Source organism: Scatophagus argus, chromosome 16, assembly GCF_020382885.2.
Source record: "Scatophagus argus isolate fScaArg1 chromosome 16, fScaArg1.pri, whole genome shotgun sequence".
Classification (NCBI taxonomy): Eukaryota; Metazoa; Chordata; class Actinopteri; family Scatophagidae; genus Scatophagus; species Scatophagus argus.
The window spans coordinates 17,098,541-17,118,929 of NC_058508.1; the positions used below are offsets into that span (position 1 = coordinate 17,098,541).

The 20,389-nt window shown below is 38.6% G+C and overlaps 1 protein-coding gene and 1 long non-coding RNA gene across 2 annotated transcripts in view; one reads left to right on the forward strand and one right to left on the reverse strand.

The window, feature by feature from the left end:
• The window catches only part of LOC124073772, a 74,509-nt gene that overhangs the window by 7,712 nt on the left and 46,408 nt on the right, over positions 1-20,389 (reverse strand). The gene's annotated exons all lie outside the window — the stretch shown is intronic.
• elfn1a (extracellular leucine-rich repeat and fibronectin type III domain containing 1a) lies at positions 10,622-14,930 on the forward strand. Its single transcript, XM_046416232.1, has one exon. It carries the CDS (start codon positions 10,958-10,960, stop codon positions 13,328-13,330), a length of 2,373 nt encoding a protein of 790 aa, XP_046272188.1. The 5' UTR covers positions 10,622-10,957; the 3' UTR covers positions 13,331-14,930.

The following is a 20,389-nucleotide window of genomic DNA, read 5'->3' on the forward strand; positions in this document are numbered from 1 at the left end:
CTCATCACCTTTGTAGGTTATGACACAGATGACATTTATTCACTACACCCCCCTTGTACAACTGTTTCACAAGAAGTGTGCAAAGTAGGCAAAGGCAAACTATCTGTGAAAGACTGGCAGATGTTTTGATATTATTGATTATTATATTATTATGAGAACTTGTATTATCCACATGGAACCTGCTGTCAAAAACCTCATTAAAGATTTTGTTTCTTTAGATAGTGAAATGCATTCTCATAAAAATTATTCCAGCATTCCAGTACTATTCCAGACAGTAGCCATGTATGCAAAAACAAAACAAAACAAAAAACAAAAAAAAAAACTAATGGCACTGTGACAACTATAGTGTCACATACAAGAGCTTCTTCAGCACAAGGTGATATTTCTATGACTCTACCACTACACGGCAATATTTTTCCTTTATGAAGAACCAGCTTCCTTTTTACAAAATCAGCAAATATTCCCTTTCTGCGATGTGCGTTTTTGGAAGATATTTCAAATGGACAACAACAATAAAAATGCAAATTCTGACACAATGTTATCAGAGCATTTTGTGTCCATTTATCGCCACTAATGGCCATTAGCATTTAAAGTATTTATTTGTTGCATCCCCCAACCTAACTGGGATTAAAGTGTTCCCTGTGATCTACCTGTCATGTCGTGTTGAGATCTCTTTCGCTTTTGCTTTCAGTGGCGCACCACAGAACCTTTCAGTCCTTTGATAGTCAAGCACGATCTCTCTGTTGCATCCTCTGCCCCTTACTGAGCCAGAGAGAATTTGTCCTGTCAGAAACAATAAGTTTCCTCTCAAGGCAGAGACAGTTTTATTTCTCAACAAAGCCATCGCACAAGGTGGTTGTTTCCATTTGCCTCCCCCATGTTTCCTTTCATTCCTGCACTCATCATAGATGGATCAAATTGCAGCGCCATGAAAGTCAGGCTTTTCTAACATCCTTGCTATTGCCAATTGATTTTTTTTTTCACCCTGTCACTTCGTCCAACTTTAATACACCTTTTCGGTTCAGTTAAAAAGAGACCCATAGTGTAGGTTCAGGGAAGAACACAAAGACATTATTCAGCCCCAAATCAGATGATAATCAGCTGATCTCCCTGAGCATCAACTACACACCCACAGACCTATTCACATAACAGACTAATGTATTAAAATTGCTGCTTCATTAGTTGTGGTGGTTGCTACTACCGCTTCTGTCTGCTGTCATGAACTACCAGAAGCCTGAATGCAGAATCCATGTATGGATTACTGATTGACAATGAGCCAGGGGCCCAGGAGGTTAAGTCCAACAACAAAGAGACGTATGATGGCCACAAAGAGATGCAAAACACTACAAAGAGAGATGAATATGACTAAAAATAGATCCAAAACAGCTACAAAGAGGCACAAGAGGACCACAAAATGACTACAAATGAAGTGCCTGCTTTTAGTTTGGGTGTCTTGTTCCCATTAGAAGGTGGGGAGGGGGGCTTTTATGTGTCTGTGCCCAGGGGCCATTCATCTCATAATCCGTTCTTGGCACCATTCATCATCTACAGCTTTCAACAGGGTCCAGAATTAGCACTTGCCACTTACCAAAGGCAAGTGAAAGTCTACATTGGCTAATAAAATAAATGTCATCATTGGCAGATCGCTGAAGTAAGCCTACTGCACTGCAAACTCTCATCCTTGCAACACAGAAGCTAATTGAGGACATTTTTGTCTGGCCACGTCACACTGAGACCAAATTGGTAGATGCATTTTTAAATTTGCAGTTTAAAGGTAAAATGAGCTTATTCCATGTTATGTCAACTGGATTTGTAGCTAACAGCTTGGTTTAAAAGAAAGGAAGTTCATCACTCCAAATATTAATGGCTGGTTTAAAGCTGAAATCCATTGATAGATTGAATCTTTTAGTGTTAAATGTGGTAAATCTCTGAGAAATACTTGGTATTATCAATAATTATTATGACTAATATATTTTTAGGAGTGGATAATTGTGGTTGAACTGCAACCTCATTCACCTAATAGTGTTTTTAGCTGAAGATGCTTTCCTAAAAGACGCCTCCTTCATGTTTGTGACTCAAAAACTACAAGGATATACATGAATAAATCTGAGACACAGCACGGCATACATTTAACAAACTTAAAAAAAAAAAAAAAAGGTGTATAGTCGTTCAGGCAGACATGGAAATGATTTTATGTTCACATGTTCCCTACATCCACAACCTGCAGTATGTCTCACAGCCTCACCGGCCTCCTCTTGTATTAGCATTTGTGCGTGAATTTTGAGTGTTTTTAGCACGAGTTCATGTTTAGTAAACGTTGTGCATCTCAGGCTCTGAGACTGTGAGCACAGGGACGGTCTGTGTCCAACTTGTCACATTTGTTCAAGAGCATCAGACTGCAAAACCAAAATATGTATTGCTGCAATAAATGGTTAAAACCCTGATGCAAGTGTCCTTACTGAATTAGGGTAAACCTGGGTAAGAAATTCCCTGGAAAGCAAGCTAACTCCTCAAGATATAGATGAATTGAGCTCATTTTGTCTCATAGCCGTCTTTGTGGAGATAATCTCAAAGTGATAATGTCCTCTTCCTAAATGTGTCAGGGAGTCCATGGGGTCAGACAGATATAAACATTTAGCACGGGAAACGGCTGCTCTGCTGTTCACAGCTTGTCAATCAGAACACTGAGGCAGGTTGACCTGTCAGTCAGAAGCACAGTCCTGCAGTGGAGCATAACTGAATTAGCTCCAGTCACTTTCTGAAGGTTAATTGGCAGGGAAAACCTTGGCTGAGCATTGCGAGGTAACTGACCGAGATAAGGAGAGCTGTTGAATCACTGGTTTTGTCAGCATATGTGAACTTTCATCAATTTCCCAAATATAAGATATTTATAAAGTTATAAATATAAAGATGTTGGTGCTCAGCAATCCTGTTAAATCCACCTGAATAGTGAGTTTTCCATAACTTCCTGTCACGCTCTGGGCTGCACAGTAGCTCCCACTTTAGTTCAACATGTCATGAGTCAGCAGCGAGAGACATTGCTGGCAGATGCTTTAGCTCGGAGGGCAAAATAACGTACCGAGTTGATGGTCAGTTGATGGCCTGGAAAATTACATTTAAACCTTCAGGTGTTATTCCAAGTGGTATCTTACTCTCAAACATACAGAATTAAATTAAACTCTGCTTTGCTCCTGTCCCTTTGATAAATGCTTTCTGTAGTCCACTTCACATTTTCCTCGTTCAGTATGCGTCCTGCGGAGCTGAACTCTTATGGTTTTGTTCAAAAGTATGGTCCAGTACAGTATTAATGTTACAGAAGCGAGTGTGGAAGGTTGAGGGGCATGTATGTTTGTGCTTCCTTGTTCTCTGCTTACTGTTGCGCCGGGCAGCTTTAATTCTCCAGCAGGTATTCACTGATGCGTGTTTCCATCAATGTAATTCCACGCCATTCTCCATGGCTTATCATCTTTATAAGAGGTGTCACCCAAAGTAGAGCTTTTAGTTTGTAATGAGATTCTTTTTTTCTCTCGTCTAAGCTTGAAACCTACTAGGTCATGAGCCTGTTGAAGGACTCTTGATACACTGAAGAACAATAGAGTGAGATATTGGGAATTTACAAGAGATGGCAGGGCAGTAAGTCATTTAAAGTTTTACAAAGTATGACACCTGTGTGGAATACCAAGTAGTAAGTGGGCTGAATGTAACTTTCCAATAGACCAAGAGGCAGTTTCAAATTCAGGATGCCTGTGCATGTCTATATCTGTCCCACCTTTGCTCTCAAGGCCTTAATTGCCCAAAAAGGATGTGTTATTTGACATTTAGCACTAATGTATCATCAGCATTAATTGAGATCAACCCACACTTCAGCAGTACTTATTATCCTGATGATAATTTGCAGCTAATTAGAAGGTACCAATGCTAATTGGCAGCAACATGATGTTATCTGTCCTTAATTGATCTTTGTAAAACTTTAATAAATCTAGGATGTTAGATTATTGGGCAAAATAGCAGAAGTATATCAATTATTTTAGGTTTGTTTCCACAAATTAACTGCATTCATTCAGCAGGGATTTCTCTACATTTTAACTGAAGACCCCTTCCAGTCAAAATAAAAGTGTTTTTCCTCTTATACAACTATATATTTTAGCTTATCTTAGATTAATGAATGTACCAAGTCTGACACTATAAGGCTGTTTTCACATTTACTGCTGGAAGAAAAGTAAATCTTCTCTGTGTTAATTGTAAATCTGATTCTAACAAGCCTACAAGCATGATTTTTGACTGAGACTGGACTTTACAGTGAAGGAGACATCTTGTGTCCGACAGTTAAACTAGTGAAAATATTTGCATATTCATATATTCTGGATTTTTTTAATGAGGGTGATGGAATAGGTACCATTTTTAGCATTTTAATGTAGTAATATTTTTTCTGCAAAAATCATGTCACACACATGTTAGAGATTTCTTATGGATGCCTTAATACATGTGTGGACAGGAACTTTGAACAATTTATCTCTTTTTCCTCTTCCCTTTAAAGCTTTGTTTCCTGTGTTCATAATAATTTTATACACAGCAAATTTCACAAACCACCACTGTAACACATGAGGTGCTCACATATTAAGATTTACAGCTTCTAAATACACTAAAATACACTAAAACTTCTAAATGTTGTTCAGTTAAACAGAGATAGTATATTTACTGCTGTAAAGCCAAAGTGGACTTATCAGTAGCTTTAATACTGTTAATAAGTAAAAACACCTTTAATCATTTAACTACTCAGCTAAAAGAAATTTAAGTAAATGAGTGTTTTCAAATCCCCTGCATTATGTAACTCCACACACAATATCTTATCACCACATTTATCACTTTATTTCAGCCTCGGGAGGTCATATTGAGATAAATACTGTGCTGAAAGCTTCCTCTGGCTCTGTTTTATATGAGAAAGCAACTCCAATTGTCATATGGGAATAAAAGGCTTTGTCTGGAAAACAAATGGATTCAGTGCATCGAGGTGGCATTCAATACCACTCACTTTTAAGAGAAGTTATACAAACTAAAAACTCCATCTGCTGTCTGAAAAAGGCACATCAGGTCCAACAAGTATATCACTGAAACCATAAAAAAAGCGCTGAACTTTTAGCAAACAGTATTCAAGACCATCAATACTTCTCGAGGCCATATTCCCTGAGTAATTAATGTATGAGTTTAATATCCTCTAATATAATGCAAGCATATGTGCCTCTGTTCTCCCTCTCTCCAAAGCATTTCAATACCTCAATGAGCACAATGTTTTCCTTCCCCAAGAGAAGTAGTTCCATTTCAACTCAATTGATTCGCCACTTCTGTTTTCCCATCTTTGCTTTTTTTTCTGTTCTTCCTATCAAGAAGTGCATGCATTTTCAATGACATCAAATAAAGGGCAGTCATTGGTATGGATGAGGAGGGTCCTCAGAGATTGAGGCACCTTCACACTCACAAAGCACAAGATAGGAAACACAGGGAGAAGCAAGAAAAGCTGGGCCTCAAACTGTAAAAACAGATCCTTTGATATCACGCTTTTGTTGTGTTGGAGATAGAACAGAAAAATATTCATTTAGTATGCACAGTGAAATATTTTGGACAGACATCAGACATTCTGAGAAACAGTAGGTGACTGAGAGACAGAGATAGCCAGAGAGAGAGAGGTGAAGTGCAGTCTGGTTGGTTTGCATACGTCCAATTGTTTGTGGAAAAGGAGACGGCAAGTTTCAAGATTCTTTTTTTTTTATTTATTTATTTTTAACTCCATGTGGCATTGTTCAGCTTCTGTCAAAGTTTGCCTTGAAGCATTGGCTCTTGTGGCGGGCGGAGCAGCACTCCAGAGGCTCTTCTGCTCGAGTTTAAAAAGCCCAGCCAGACACAGAGAGCCATTGCAGCTGAAAAATTCCCCTTAAAGTGTTAGAACCTGTCACTATCCCAACACCTACTTAAACTCTCTCCTTTAAGGTCATATCGACTTTTGACTAAAAAAATGTCAGATTCTTGAATTTTGTTGCTTCATATGCTGCCAAAAACCATTTCTCCACATATACAGCTGCATTTGTGTTGTGTTTTTCATGGAAAAGAAGCAATGATTCGCTGAGTAGAAGCAAAGTATGAAGAAGCCCTGAGCAACTGGAACAGAAATTCACAAGGTTCTGTTTGAATCATTCTTCAACAGCGAGGTTTCAATAGGTTATCCACACAGTAGGAAAAGAAAAGCCTTCATTACCCAGTGCATAAAGCCTAAATGGAAAAGAGACTGTGGAGTGGCTGCCTGTGTCTGATAGGGGAATATACTCAGCTCTGATGCCTTGGGTGTTCTGGCCTGCTGCACTTAGGGCTAGCACTGGACCATACAGATTGCTGCCATTATGGAAAGTGGGTCTGTGGTGGCAAATAGACCTAAGCTCTTATAAGGAAACATACACTGCTGGCTGCCTTAGGCTCCTTTGAAAATCTGAACGTACAGCATGATGTGATTTTCATGAAAACAAAGCACTGAAAAGTAATTGTAATGTATTTAGTTGCTTTGTTTATCTCCTAACAATTCAACACCTCAGGCAGTTTTGTTTTTGTTGGCATATGCTATGGATTCTTTGGAAAACAAGTGCAAGAGTTAATATACTTAATATATAAATTTACATTTTATCATACAGTATCACCTGTCAGTGTGAGCATGCATGTGTGTGTGTGTGTGTGTTTACCCTAACAAGGGGGAACTAGCTTGGCTGTAATTTATGCATGCTTTTCAGTGGTGTGGCAGTGAATCAGTCGGAGGCTCACCAGAGTGAGTCACTGTGGACAGACAAACAAAACACAGCCAGTGCATTTTAAATGAGAGGAGACATCTCAGCTTAAACTTAAACTTCCATTTAGCCACAAACAGGATCTTGCACCAGTGCCATGCTGTGAGCAAGTGGAGGTCGGGTCAGATCAGGTCAGCCTCTGCCACGTGGTATTTGCGATAAAGGTCAGAGTCTGGGGACTAATGGCAAGACATTTTTCTTTAAGAGAATCTTTGCCTTGACAGATATTCTGTATTTTTCATATTCATCTCATGGAACATTTGATTTTGAACCTCTTTCCTCCCAGTGACTTTGAAAGTTTCCTTCAATGCTCCTGTGCTGCTGCTCTTTTGCCGCTATGAAGGTGGTTTTGTAATGACAGCCTTTGGCATTCTCTTGCAGTGTCCTACACAGCATTTATTTCTCCTCTACCTGAACGGCTGTGGTTTTACTGGTGTTTTTACTTTTGATTGCAGATAATTTTTTTGTACTGTGTGGGCGAATTGCAATTAAAAACTGTTTCTGTGCACTAAAATTGCAGTTCATTTATGTTTTAAAATGTTGTCTTTTATGTGCCTTGGAATGAATCTTGGAAGGTACATGTGTATGGACATAGCCTTTAGTTGTAGAACTCATAAATCTTCATGCGGACTGCCTCTGAACAAAATATGAAGTGACTTTGCATGCACCACATGACAAACTGCTTACTGTACAGTGCTTTCATTTAGCACTTTTGGTAGAGAGTGGAAATGGGAAAGCAGAACTCATGAACTGACAATGGAGAAATCCCAGCTTCCCCATTTTCAGTTAATGTATAGAATATAAAGCTCCAATATGCTGAACTATGAGCTATAGATTTACATAAAACCTCACCCTCTGGTTCAACTCAAATCTGAGCTAGACTGTTTTTTTGTTTGTTTGTTTTGTTTGTTTTTGTTTTGTTTTGCTTTTCTCAGAGTAACATGATGTGTAGTTATTCTTAGTTACTTTAATATAATATGAAGCATGTAGGTCTGATGTATTGCAGGTTTTCGTCCGTGGTATTGGGTTTGGTTGGGAATATAAAAAGTGGAAAACACAGTTAAAAATCTAGGGTTTTGCAGAATCATCCAAAGTCAAGGGTAATTTAGTGCAGCCGCGTCTTCTTGAAATCATATTTATATCCTACCAATTTCAACAGCAGTAAATGTAATGCTTCCTGGCTTATGTTTCTTGTCAACATAATGGGAACAGGTGTGAAATGAACTGAACTGTTCACTGACAATGAAAATTCATTTGTTTTCCCTACAACAGAGTTAAGTGAAATTAAATGATCAATGTTTTTTTTAAGGTTATATTTAGAGACACACAGCACTAAAAGTTAGAGGAAAAACTGCCATCTTGGTAAAATAGTGAAAGAGTCAAAGATTCAAAGCACGGCACAAAATGTGTTCACTTTATAAACATTTAACCAAAACTGCAAGCCTTTCATAACTTTAGTGTTTTTGCTGTTTAAACTAACCACAAACAGTACTCCTGAGTCAACTTTTTGCACCCACCCTAACCATTTCCACAAAACCTCTTCCTTTACTTGAAAAAAAGAGGTTTCTACTTGACATTCTTTGACCAATAATTACATTTCCCTCGAAACTTATTTAGCAAATATTGCATAAGTCTCAGGACTGGCGCTGGTTCCCACTTGACACCCACAGTATTTAGGGTCAAACAAAGAGGATAAATTATTGATTATGCTTCAGTGCAGACACTTGTATCCCCAACATGATGTATGACGATGAGGAAAGCCACAACACTCATGTGACTGTAACAAACTATCAAACTGACAAACTAAACTCAGAAAAAGGTCAGATGACAGCAGGAATGGACTTTAAGGCCATGATGGCAGGTGGGGTTTCAGTTGAAGTATACTCTCTCTGCCATAAACTGTCACATTTATTCTGTTCAAATGGTGATTAACCCTGTTGCGTAGAGCCGTTTCCTCTAATGCACAAACTGACCTTCTGTGTAAATGGGCTTAAAGAAAAAGTAAAAAAATTGTATTGAGGGTTCCATTGATCAGGATGGACTATATTGTAGATTACGTGACCAGATTTCGAGATGAAATTCATCCTCTGATGGCCATAACAGTTAACAAATGCAGTTTTGTACACACAGCATCCCATCCATTACTGAATATAAACATCCCCTTGCTGCATGTTAAAATCAATTCAACAATTTTGTTAGACTACTGTAAGATACATTATTACTGACAACTGCAGTCTTTCAGCCACTGCTACAGTATATACCTGTGCAGCAGGTAGTGTGGGGGATTTTTTCTTCTCGGCAGCAGTACATTGACCCTTGAATAATTAATTCCCATAATGAAGGCTGTAATAATGAGGGATTTGGTGATGTCATACATTGATGCTGTGCTCTGAATCCACCTAGTGAAAGAACTGTAGTAGCTGCATTAACAGTATATAACTTTCAAAGACATTTTTTTTTTAAATTTACAAAAAAAAAAGTACTTTTTAAAATTAAAAGTTAAATGTGTACGCAATAAAATGCACCCTTACTAAGTTCACTACTCTTATGGGTTTCTGCTTCTGCAGCCTTGTTCTGGGAAGACCAGGTAGCTTATGGTGGGGAATAATTACATTGGCAAGCCTTTGATAGATACTGCTGTGCAACTGACATTAGTACAGTCGTTTTGCTGACTTTATGCCTCAGCTCTACATAGTATTGCTACAGTACATTTTAGTATCTGTTGCAGTTATCTTGTATCTGTCAGTTGTAGCAACAGTGACTGCTGTTCAGTAAAAAAAAAAAAACACAGGATTGTTTTAAATGTGACTTAGATTTTAAAATAAGAGAAGAAAATGCTTTTCAGCCCAGCCCAACCATTTAGAACATACTTCTCACTGCAAATTACATTTTTGAGTGGATTAATTGGTGTTATCTTGTTGCATGGAATTGTAGAACCAGATGGAGCACTCAAAATCACATAAAAAACTTACAAAGATGTTGCGAGCTGTATTTTTAATTCTAGAAACAAATGCCAAAAAATTAGGAAATAAGCTCTCATTTTTATTACCCTTGCATAAGATAGATAGATAGATAGATAGATAGATAGATAGATAGATAGATAGATAGATAGATAGATAGATAGATAGATAGATACTTTATTGATCCCAAGGGAAATTCAAGTATCCAGTAGCCCATTACAGCAGTGTAGATTAGTCAACAGCAAGCAAACAAACAACCAAACAAGGACTAGCTGTTAGTGGGAAAAATAGACTAAACATACTAAAATAAGATCATAATTTAATTTTGCACAATCCAGCAGTCACACCTTGTGTGCCTCTTTTCTCTTGCAGAACCAGTGTTCAAGAAGATTTTAATTTATGCATGAGGGGTTTCAGATTCTTGTAAAAATTCTTAATTTCGCATGTGGTTTTGGATAATTGATTTAGTGTAGCTTCTTAACATTGGCTTCCCTCCGATGCATGTGACAGTCCTCGGGTTAATGGTGTGAAAACAGGGACCCTGCTTTTCCCAACCTGTCAAGTGGTAATTGGCCAACAGTTTCCTCAAATTGCAGTCTGCCGCAGGGACTGCAAACACCTCTTAAACTGTGTACAAAATAATTAGTGGGACATGAACAGGGAGAACATGCAGTAAACATGAATCCCTTGCTTTGACTGCACAATTTCAAGACCGCCATATGCAATATAATACTTCTGTTATCCTAAAATGTAATTAATGTCAACTATTTGTTCTTGCCTTTATATTGCAGGTCATTCCTCCGTGCATATGAGAGCGATACAGAAAGGAAGACAGTGGAAGAAACAACAAAATGAAACCATTTAATGATGGTAACCTTTAAGGAGAAAAGCACAAGCCAGCCTGAGGTGGTGAAATCTCTTTTAAGCATCACCAGAAGTTCACTACAGGCAAACCTCAATGAAAGAAACTAAGTGTGAGGGCAGATACTCAACATTTTTCTAAATGGTAAATGGGGACATTACCATCCATCAATGACGAAGAGAGAAATAAAAGGATTGTTTCTGGCCCCTGAGAACAGTTGAATATCCAGCTGATTTTCAAACAGAATCTTCTTGGCCTGCATAGAAGCCACAGCAGTATCTCCTTTCTCTCATTTTTTGGCCCTGCACATGACTCTGAGAGAAGCACCAATGGCCTGCAGCTTAGGCATGGTGATGAGTGCCTTGTTTTGGTCTGTAGCCATTGTATATTTGACTCAAATTGGCAGAGTCAGTGGAGACTGCTGGCTAATTGAGGGTGAAAAGGGCTTTGTATGGCTTGCAATTTGTAGCCAAAATCAACCACCTTATGAGGCCATCCCACAGCATATCAACAGCACCATAGTGGACCTTCGTCTGAATGAAAACAAAATCAAAAGTATCCATTATTCTGCCCTTAGTCGCTTTGCCAACTTGACCTACCTGAACCTGACAAAGAATGAAATTTCCTACATAGAGGATGGGGCCTTTTCTGCTCAGTTTAACTTACAAGTCCTTCAGATGGGCTTCAACAAGTTGCGGAACCTGACAGAGGGGATCCTCAGGGGTTTAGGAAAGCTGCAGTACCTCTACCTCCAGGCAAACCTGATCGAGACTGTGACACCCAATGCCTTTTGGGAATGCCCCAACATTGAGAACATTGACCTCTCCATGAACCGAATTCAGCAGCTAGACGGGTCCACGTTTACTAGTTTGACTAAACTGACCACCTGCGAGCTGTATACCAACCCTTTCAACTGCTCATGTGAATTACTTGGTTTTGTCAAATGGCTCTCAGTTTTCCCCAACAGGACGAATGAGCGGATGGTCTGCGACTCCCCACCTGGCGTCTCTGGTTATAGTTTACTTAGCCAGAATCCTAACAATCCAACATATCGAAATGCCCTTCACATGCTTACCACTGTGTGTACTGATGACTACGTGACACCATTTATTCCTGTGCCCATTGATCCCACAACTATCCCACCAGACTCGACACTTTGTGGGTTGGATGACTGTCCCTCAGGCACAGAACCTGAAGATATTACCATCAGTACAACCTACAATGATGTGGAAGTAAACCCTCTGATGAAGCTGAAGCAAGTATCAAATACAGGTGCCACTATCACAGTTCAGATTCCTCATCCCTACAAGAAGATGTACATCCTGGTTCTGTACAACAACAGCTTTTTCACAGATATTCAAAACCTGAAAGATATAAAGGAGGACATTGAACTAAAAAACCTTAAACCCCACACTAACTACACATATTGTGTTGCTTCAATACGTAATTCTCTTAGACACAACCACACTTGTCTGACAATCACCACTGGCCCTTGGAATGGAAAGGATAGAGGTGTAAACAATGCAACTGCTACCCACTACATTATGACGATTTTAGGCTGCCTCTTTAGCATGGTCATTTTTCTGGGCGTGGTTTACTACTGCTTGCGAAGAAAGCGTCAGCAAGATGAAAAGCACAAAAAATCAGGGAGCCTGAAGAAAAACATAATGGAACTTAAATATGGCCAAGAGCTGGAAGGAGGGACTATTTCTCGAATGTCACAGAAGCAGCTGTTGGCTGGTGAGAGTATGGCACGTATGCCATACTTACCATCTGCAGGTGAAATGGAGCAGTACAAATTTCAAGAGATAAGTGATACTCCTAAAATGATGAAAGGAAATTACATGGAGGTGCGAAGCATGGACCACCATGAACGCAGGGAGTGCGACATGGGAATGGCTGGGAATAGCCAGGGGTCAGTGGCAGAGATTTCCACAATCGCAAAAGAGGTGGATAAAGTCAATCAGATAATTAACAACTGTATAGATGCTCTAAAGTCAGAATCCACTTCTTTTCAAGGAGTGAAATCCGGAGCAGTGTCCACTGCAGAGCCCCAGCTCGTACTAATATCAGAACACCCACAGAGTAAGTCTGGTCTGCTGTCCCCAGGGTATAAGGACAGCTACCACCACTCTCTGCAGAGGCATCGAACTTCTGATGTCTCGCCAAAGAGGCCAAGCACTGCCACAGGAGGGCCCATGCGAAGCCCTAGGCCTTATCGCTCTGAATCCAAGTACATAGAGAAAACCTCCCCAACAGGAGAAACCATCCTCACTGTAACACCTGCTGCTGCCATCCTGAGGGCTGAGGCAGACAAGATACGTCAGTACAGTGACCACCGGCACTCATATCCTGATGCTCAGATAGAGGAACTTGAAGGACCTGATGGCCACAAGTCCTCCATGTTGGAGCCTCTCACTCACTCCCGCTCCAGAGACTTAGCATATTCCCAGCTGCCATCTCAGTATCACAATCTGAGCTACTCCTCCAGTCCCGAATACTACTGCAAACCATCACACAGCATCTGGGAGCGATTTAAACTCCACCGGAAACGGCACAAAGATGACGAGTACATGGCTGCAGGCCATGCACTGCGCAAGAAAGTCCAGTTCGCAAAGGATGAGGACCTGCATGATATTTTAGACTATTGGAAAGGTGTATCAGCCCAGCATAAATCATAACCTCTTTAGGTGTTTTTAAAATGGACCACACATTGCAGAAATGACACAAGAACCTCATCTGATAATTGAATCAATGGATACTTCCATATTATAAATCAATCAATTCACATGCATCACATTCTCTTTTGACTGTGAGGAAAAATGAGGTAAAGATTCTTAAAATTTGTCATATTATGTAAAGAATTCATCGGGAAAACTTTTATCTATTAACAAAAAAAATATATTGCAAATTAATAATATATATGTTACAATGGATTATAGGTTTTTGGGTATCGCATGGCCAAGTCCTGTGACAGTGGATTTGCTGTTGTGTAATATGAAACTACTATATGAAGATATGTCTACTAAAACCTCAATATTTTTTTGAGGAACTACCTGGACCCTTCATTCAGAATGAACTTTTGTTTTCTTCCTTTCCTGCATATATTTAATTCAACAAAACTATGTACAGATATGGATTTCTATATTTGCAATGTTTGCTGTGTAAATGGAAAGTATTAGTGGATGAATCAGGTTTTATCAAACGGAGTGCTGTTCATTTAGAATAACTTGCTGAAGAACAGCATATCCCACTTTAAACCTGTCATATCATTTGTCATTTTTAACCTTCACCGCCTGTTTTGTTTATTTTTTTTTTTAACCTTTTCTTTGTTAAAGCTTTTACATGCATTTACACGACACAGATGGATTCAGTTTTTATGTCCCCTTAATCACACAATGCAGTATTCAATGGATGGACACTGATAGACTCCATGCAGGCAAGATGCAGTATGTTACATGCTGTAATGAAAGTCTCAGTCATCAGTTTCATCAACCATCATTTGTACCTTTAGTACCAAAGTAGAAAACGCTGAAATGTTTACAATATTTCTGCATGGTCTGGGAATCGTATGAACAACGATCGTATGAGCAGTAGGTCCATATTGACTTTTCTTTTTCTTTTTTGTATCAGTTACTCTTTCAAAAATGAAAACATTGGGAAATAATATTATCCACACAGGATACGGCATTGAAAGTCTACAATTAATCACTAATATCTCAAAGGGAATGCAGCTGTGCTCCTTCACCTGTTGTTTAGGTAGAGACAGCTGCTCTTCCCTGCAGGAGAGCCCGATGGATGAATGTAACAGATACATATTCTGATCTGTCTATGGCAGCTTTTATGTAAGGAAGTATTTATTTAATGCTAATAACGACGTGTTTTCCTTTTCCTTTGCTTCAGTATTTCTTCCAGTGTATTATATTGCATAATGTCTGATCTGATAAATGCAGGAAAGTAATTTGTTATTCGGAAGGGCCTTGTTGCTTGCTGAAGGGTTTCATTTTATTTTTACCTGCTTACTGGCTGTTAAATCTTTTTGTATATTACGAAAGCTACGTACCAGACGAATATCAACATGCTAGAGTAAAATTTGAGAATGTGAAACTGAATCCTCTGACTTACTGGCTGTGAATTTGTATATCATGAAATTTTTTGAGCAAATGTAAGATTTAATGCTTTTTCTTTGTAAGATGTTTATATAACTTTTTCCTAATAGGCTCATAATGATTCATTGCATATTCATGAATGAGCAATAAATATGCATTTCAAACCCTCCTACTGATTCGAAGATTCGAAGGATTGTAATAAGGTAACTCCAAATGTATTGTCAACGTAGGATATGGGTTTATTAAAAAGTAGAGAGCAAAACCTTGAGGTTAAGCACTCAAGCCTCGCATCAGTCATTTCTAGGGCTACAAAAAATTATGTGTAAAAATAAGTACTTGCTGAATTTGGATCCTGATTACAAACTGTGATTATCAGTTTCAATTTAACAAAACAAAGTTTTTCATTCCAATTAATTTCCTGTGCTAATTAGTCAAGTTTCCAAATTTAGTGAATTTTTTAACTGAATTTCCACAAAATATAAATAAAATGCAGTTTAATCTATGTATTTATCCACTACATTTATGCTAACATGACTTTGGCAACATGAAGAACATTTCAGGAAAAACATTTCCTTGTGACATCTCCACTCTTGCTTTGTACGTCCAAACCAAATGTGGATGGAAACACATTTATTGTGGTCCTCAATTTAAAAAAAAAAAAAACCAAACCCAGATAAAACTAAGTCGTACTTCATTATTTGGATGCAGCTACAAACCTAATACAATGTTGGCTAGAATCTGTGATGCTTGAAACCAAACACAGCCAGCATCTCCAGATGCCAGATGATGATGATCCACTTTTTGGAGCTTAATTGATACATTTCCCTCAGTAGTGCTGGACAATCTATTCTTTCCCCATTTATTTCTTGTTAAATTTTATTTTAACATGTGGTATATCTTGCAAGATCACATCAGCTCTTTGAGTTGAAATGAATATTAACCAGCTTAATATCTATGAATGAAAAACACAAAAGGAAAAGGACCGACTTGTGCTGAGGTGAAGGCCTGAGTCTGCAGTCTGACAGCAGAGCTGACCCGAGGGAATTAATTTATCTGGTGACATACTTTTTCATCAACTCTTGTTCTTTCCATTAGACATCGAGTATGTAAGCATAACTGCAGGCATTAGTTAGCCCATTTGTATATTTTCTATGTCATACTGCTGCATCCACTTAATGTAAGTGTGTCATGATGCTGTTATTATTCATTAATGTGAAATGAAGCATTCATGAGCCTGATGTGTTATGTAAGCACTTTATAAAGTGTTAACTTGGTTGTCTGACTTAATATTTCAACCGCCTTAAGATTTTGGGATATGTGTACAAGTGTAAATTTCCTTTGTTTTATTTCATTGTTGATACTGTTGATGAGTCTCCATTTGTTGTTATTTTTATAAAGCATTTCAGTATCTTCTGAGAGCTGTCAGGTTTCTAGTTATTTTAGCTATTTAGCGACATGTTTTTATACTGCATATTGTAGCACTTCTGTGTCTAATAAGAGTTTAAAGTGTTGATAAAACCTTTAGAAAGATCAACAGTTGTTGTTCAAGTGCATCAAAACAAACAAGAGCACAAAAATGTGTTTTTTATTTTATTTCTTAATACTATGTTATCTGCTTTCAGACAAAGTACTGTGAAATAAAGTTAAGGGTGCACATACAGTATACACTCAGCATCTTTATTATGATTTTTGGCCAGAATCTTCATTTGTTGGCATACATCCTGCATTTTCCAGCTATGCAGATGCGGATGGGCAGAGAAAATCAAGAACTTAGACTCACATCGCATCGCAATACTGCACGGAGCATACAAGCTACAAACATCTCGTCAACAGCAAAAGCTTTTAGGGCAAAGAAGAAACACAGTATCATATTCTTTTTATATCAAAATATGCAGACCTCCTGTACAACCTCCATTAGTTTCAGAGAAATCCAACCTTTGACAAAGATAAGCAAAAAGGGCCCATATTTGCTCTGCCGTTGTCACCCACTAATGCACAGATTTACATCATAATATCCAAAGAAAAGATCAACTCTTTGTCTTAAGAATGACCCTTGTTGTTCATGAGTAATTAAACCCGAAGTGGATCTTTTTCACCCCACCCATTTGTGATTTTGTGGCTCATGTGCTATAACGGGTGCATTTAAGCAGCGCATTTAAGATCAGGAAAAATACAAATCAGGTAAGCTTGCACAGCTGGTGACGGGACACAAATATAAATCCAAAAGTCACGTCATCTCCTACCAGGTACGTTATGCCTGCCAGTTTCATTTTGATGTAAACTCTAAACCAGCATACAAGTTTCCACTCACACCTCAATGCATCTTTTAAGATTAGAGTAATAATGACAGTAAGTACTGAACAGGTAGATTAAAATCTTATTTTTACAAAACCACTTTGTATATTCTGAACCCTTGTTGCAATTTAGATATGCATTTTTATTGCTTTAGTAGATTACCCTAGCAGACAATGTGATGCAGTCGGATATTTGTGATATTGATATTGATTTGTTAAGTATATTTTTGGAGGTTTTTAAAACATTAGCAGTAAATATAAGGGCCGGATGTAGAAGTTTCAAAATCAAAGAACAGTTGTGCCCTTCTTTGCCATTTTCACTTATTGTACAGGAAGAATGTGGGCAGAAATACCCTTTTCTCCATTCAAAGTAGACACAAAGCATCGACATGTTGCAGGAGTACTGCTATTGTCATGTATTACCATTACAAAAGTGAAGGAAGGTAAAAAGCTTCCTTTGAAAGGTTTTTTTGTGTCCTTACTCCCAGCTTTGACTAAAAGCAAAAATTAAGGCTGATTCACAGAGTCAGAATGATAATATTAACGATTCTATGTGCTCCTTGTCCTACTTGTGATTTCTGGAAGCATAATATGAGCAGTAAATAGCTGCAGGGGTTAGTGATTAATAGAGGTGAGTAAACAAGCCAAGGTACACGTTCAGACTGCATTCAGAATCACAAGGGGCAGGCCAAGGCTGTGTTTTTCATGTTTTTTGAAGGTCCGACTGTCTGATTTAGTCCACTTGTTCTCAAAAAACTGTTTCCAGTTATTGTATATGACATGTGGTAATTCTCCTGATAAACAACAACGATTGAGTATTTGACACACCTGAAGGTGCTTGTCAACATGTTACCAGCTCCATGTTCTGCACACTACCTAGCAATTGCTCATTACTGCCATCCTGAAAGCACAGTGAACTTCAACAGCCAAACAATAACCATATTGCTTTAGTGTGCTTGAGTCCCCTCAATAGCTTGTTTACAGTGCTGCATTTGCCGCCTTTCTATTGCCGTTTGCTTTGCCTGGAGGGAAATGAAGAGGAGACTGTAGAAGGCGTCGATTTTGATTTGTTGTTGTTACTCACATCACAGAACAACAGAGGTTAGCACTGAAGTAGAAATTACACAAAGACTCAACTAGCAAACCCCTCACTTAGTCTTTGTATGGCAGAAGCAGTGCTGAATCAACTCCTGGGGGTTGGACCGAGGGTGTTACTGCAGTACCCAACTTAGAATATGGACAAAAAGCAGAAATGCTGTTGCTGTGATGGATTTCCAAGGTTCTGAAAGAAAAAACAAAAGAAAAGAAAAGAAAAACAAATGGCTAACTGAAAGGTATTAAAATACAGGCTGCTCCAAAATCAAGTGTCCAAATTCTGAGTGTGTAACTTAACTGACCAAATACTGCCTCTAAAAGAATTTCACAGTCAAGCAAAACAAGAGGTGGTTATGATAATCCCACAACGCAATGCACCAAATTTGATAAATGCAAAAATTGTGCAAATCCACAGCTGTCAGTGATGATTACTGAATTTACTGCTCACCATCAAGTGAACTATTGAGTGTCTGTTCTTTTGGGAAAAGTGCATGGATGAGCAAGGAGGTGATTTGGGACAAAGTCACATTCTTCAATTTAACAAGACAAGAGAAGCAACTCTGGACTCAGGCACTTTGGTGTTGTGTGACAAATGCTAACATCAGTGAGCCAGCATGCAGTGTAGTTTAGAGTGCATGCTAACATTTGCTAAGCACAGCTGAGACTGGTGGGAATGCAATTACTTTTGCACATATTTCTGCCTTCAACAAAGGGTTAGACAATTAAAATTTGAATCTAAAAAAAAAAGCACCGTATGGAAAGGTGGGGAACCCGAGAACTGAGCATGGAAAAGTCTTTGGAGAGTGAGAAGAGTTCTCACTTCTGAACTGTCACTATCTGTACAGAATTTCAGTGCCATTCATTCAAAAGTTATTGAGTTATATTTCAGACAGGTACCGCCATCCCTTGAACCATACTGCTAACTAAAAACTTATATGGTCGGATTTTGGAGCGGGATCAATGGATATGTTTTGAGCTTGGAAGCCACTCGAAATTGAGACTTTTCAGAGAAATTTATTATACTTTGAAGATGGAACTAAAGTTGAAAACAACAGTTCAGTCAACACACGGTGTGAATCATTGTCATTAAAATCTAATTTAAAGAGGGAACTCCATGTAGTCTCAGCCCCTCTGACCACACCCAGCACTCATATAAGCTTGTATGTGAGTATATTGTGTTGTTTTGTTTTTTGAAGTTTCATTCATGAATCCCCAAAATCACAGTTGCTGAATGGCACCTTAATGTGATATATAACTGTTTAAAATTCCCTACTTTCTATTAAATGACGTAGTGAGTATTGATATACATGGAATAAAGAATGTGAGAAACAGTGGGTGATTTCAGATATGGCACAGACTGAACCGAGCTGTGGACCCCATCAAGTCACAGTTGAGAAAACAGGCCGCAGTACACTGATCACACGAGTGGGACTTTACCCAAGGGTTTATATTGATCCTGAACAAACAAATATTTTAGGGGACACAGCAGAGCTGTATAATAATGTGAAAAAAAGGTCAACCTAATCCCCGAACACATTTGTTTGTGATGTTTGTCGCCGTCTTCCCTGGAAGAGCGACATTGTGAAAATAGAAAAAGATTGTGTCCACGGTCAAGGTGGAAAGCAAGGCACAAATACTGTTTTCATATCGAGACATTTTTAAAAGCCTCCTTTCGCTGTAAGAAAGATTGCTTCTTGGACACAAAGAAGTTTAGTGATGGCGACCCTCTATCCCTGGACATGGCACACAGAGTGCATTAATCAGTTGTCACCAGAGCATGACTAAGGCTCTGAGTATTTGAGAGAAAACACCAAAAGTTCCTCAGCTCTTGTCAAATTCGATGTCTAATTGGATATGGGTGATCAGCTGGGAGGAACGGAGCTACAGTGGGCTCTAAAATGAGATCTTCACAGAGATCAAAGATCAAATAGCTGGTATAATTAACAGATCAAGCTGTTATAAAGCAAATTTTTGAGGGGGATCAAATGAGCTAATAGCATTCCAGCATGGACAGTGACCAACAGTGTCTCAGAGGAAAGTACAACTTGCAAATTAAATTTTAAAACGTATCTGAATATGAATTACTACTGCTGTACCATACATCCACATGTATCTAAATGTGCTATGCACTTACTACTGTGACTTATCCCCCCAAGAAAGAGCATTATGAATTAATCTTTTATGTTTTCACCAATGGGAGCTGAATCCTGTGATCTACCAGCACCTTTATGCTGATATGCTG

What these genes read in the sequence shown, in the direction of transcription:
- elfn1a (XM_046416232.1), top strand. Translation starts at nt 10,958, where the DNA reads ATGACTCTGAGAGAAGCACCAATGGCCTGCAGCTTAGGCATGGTGATG.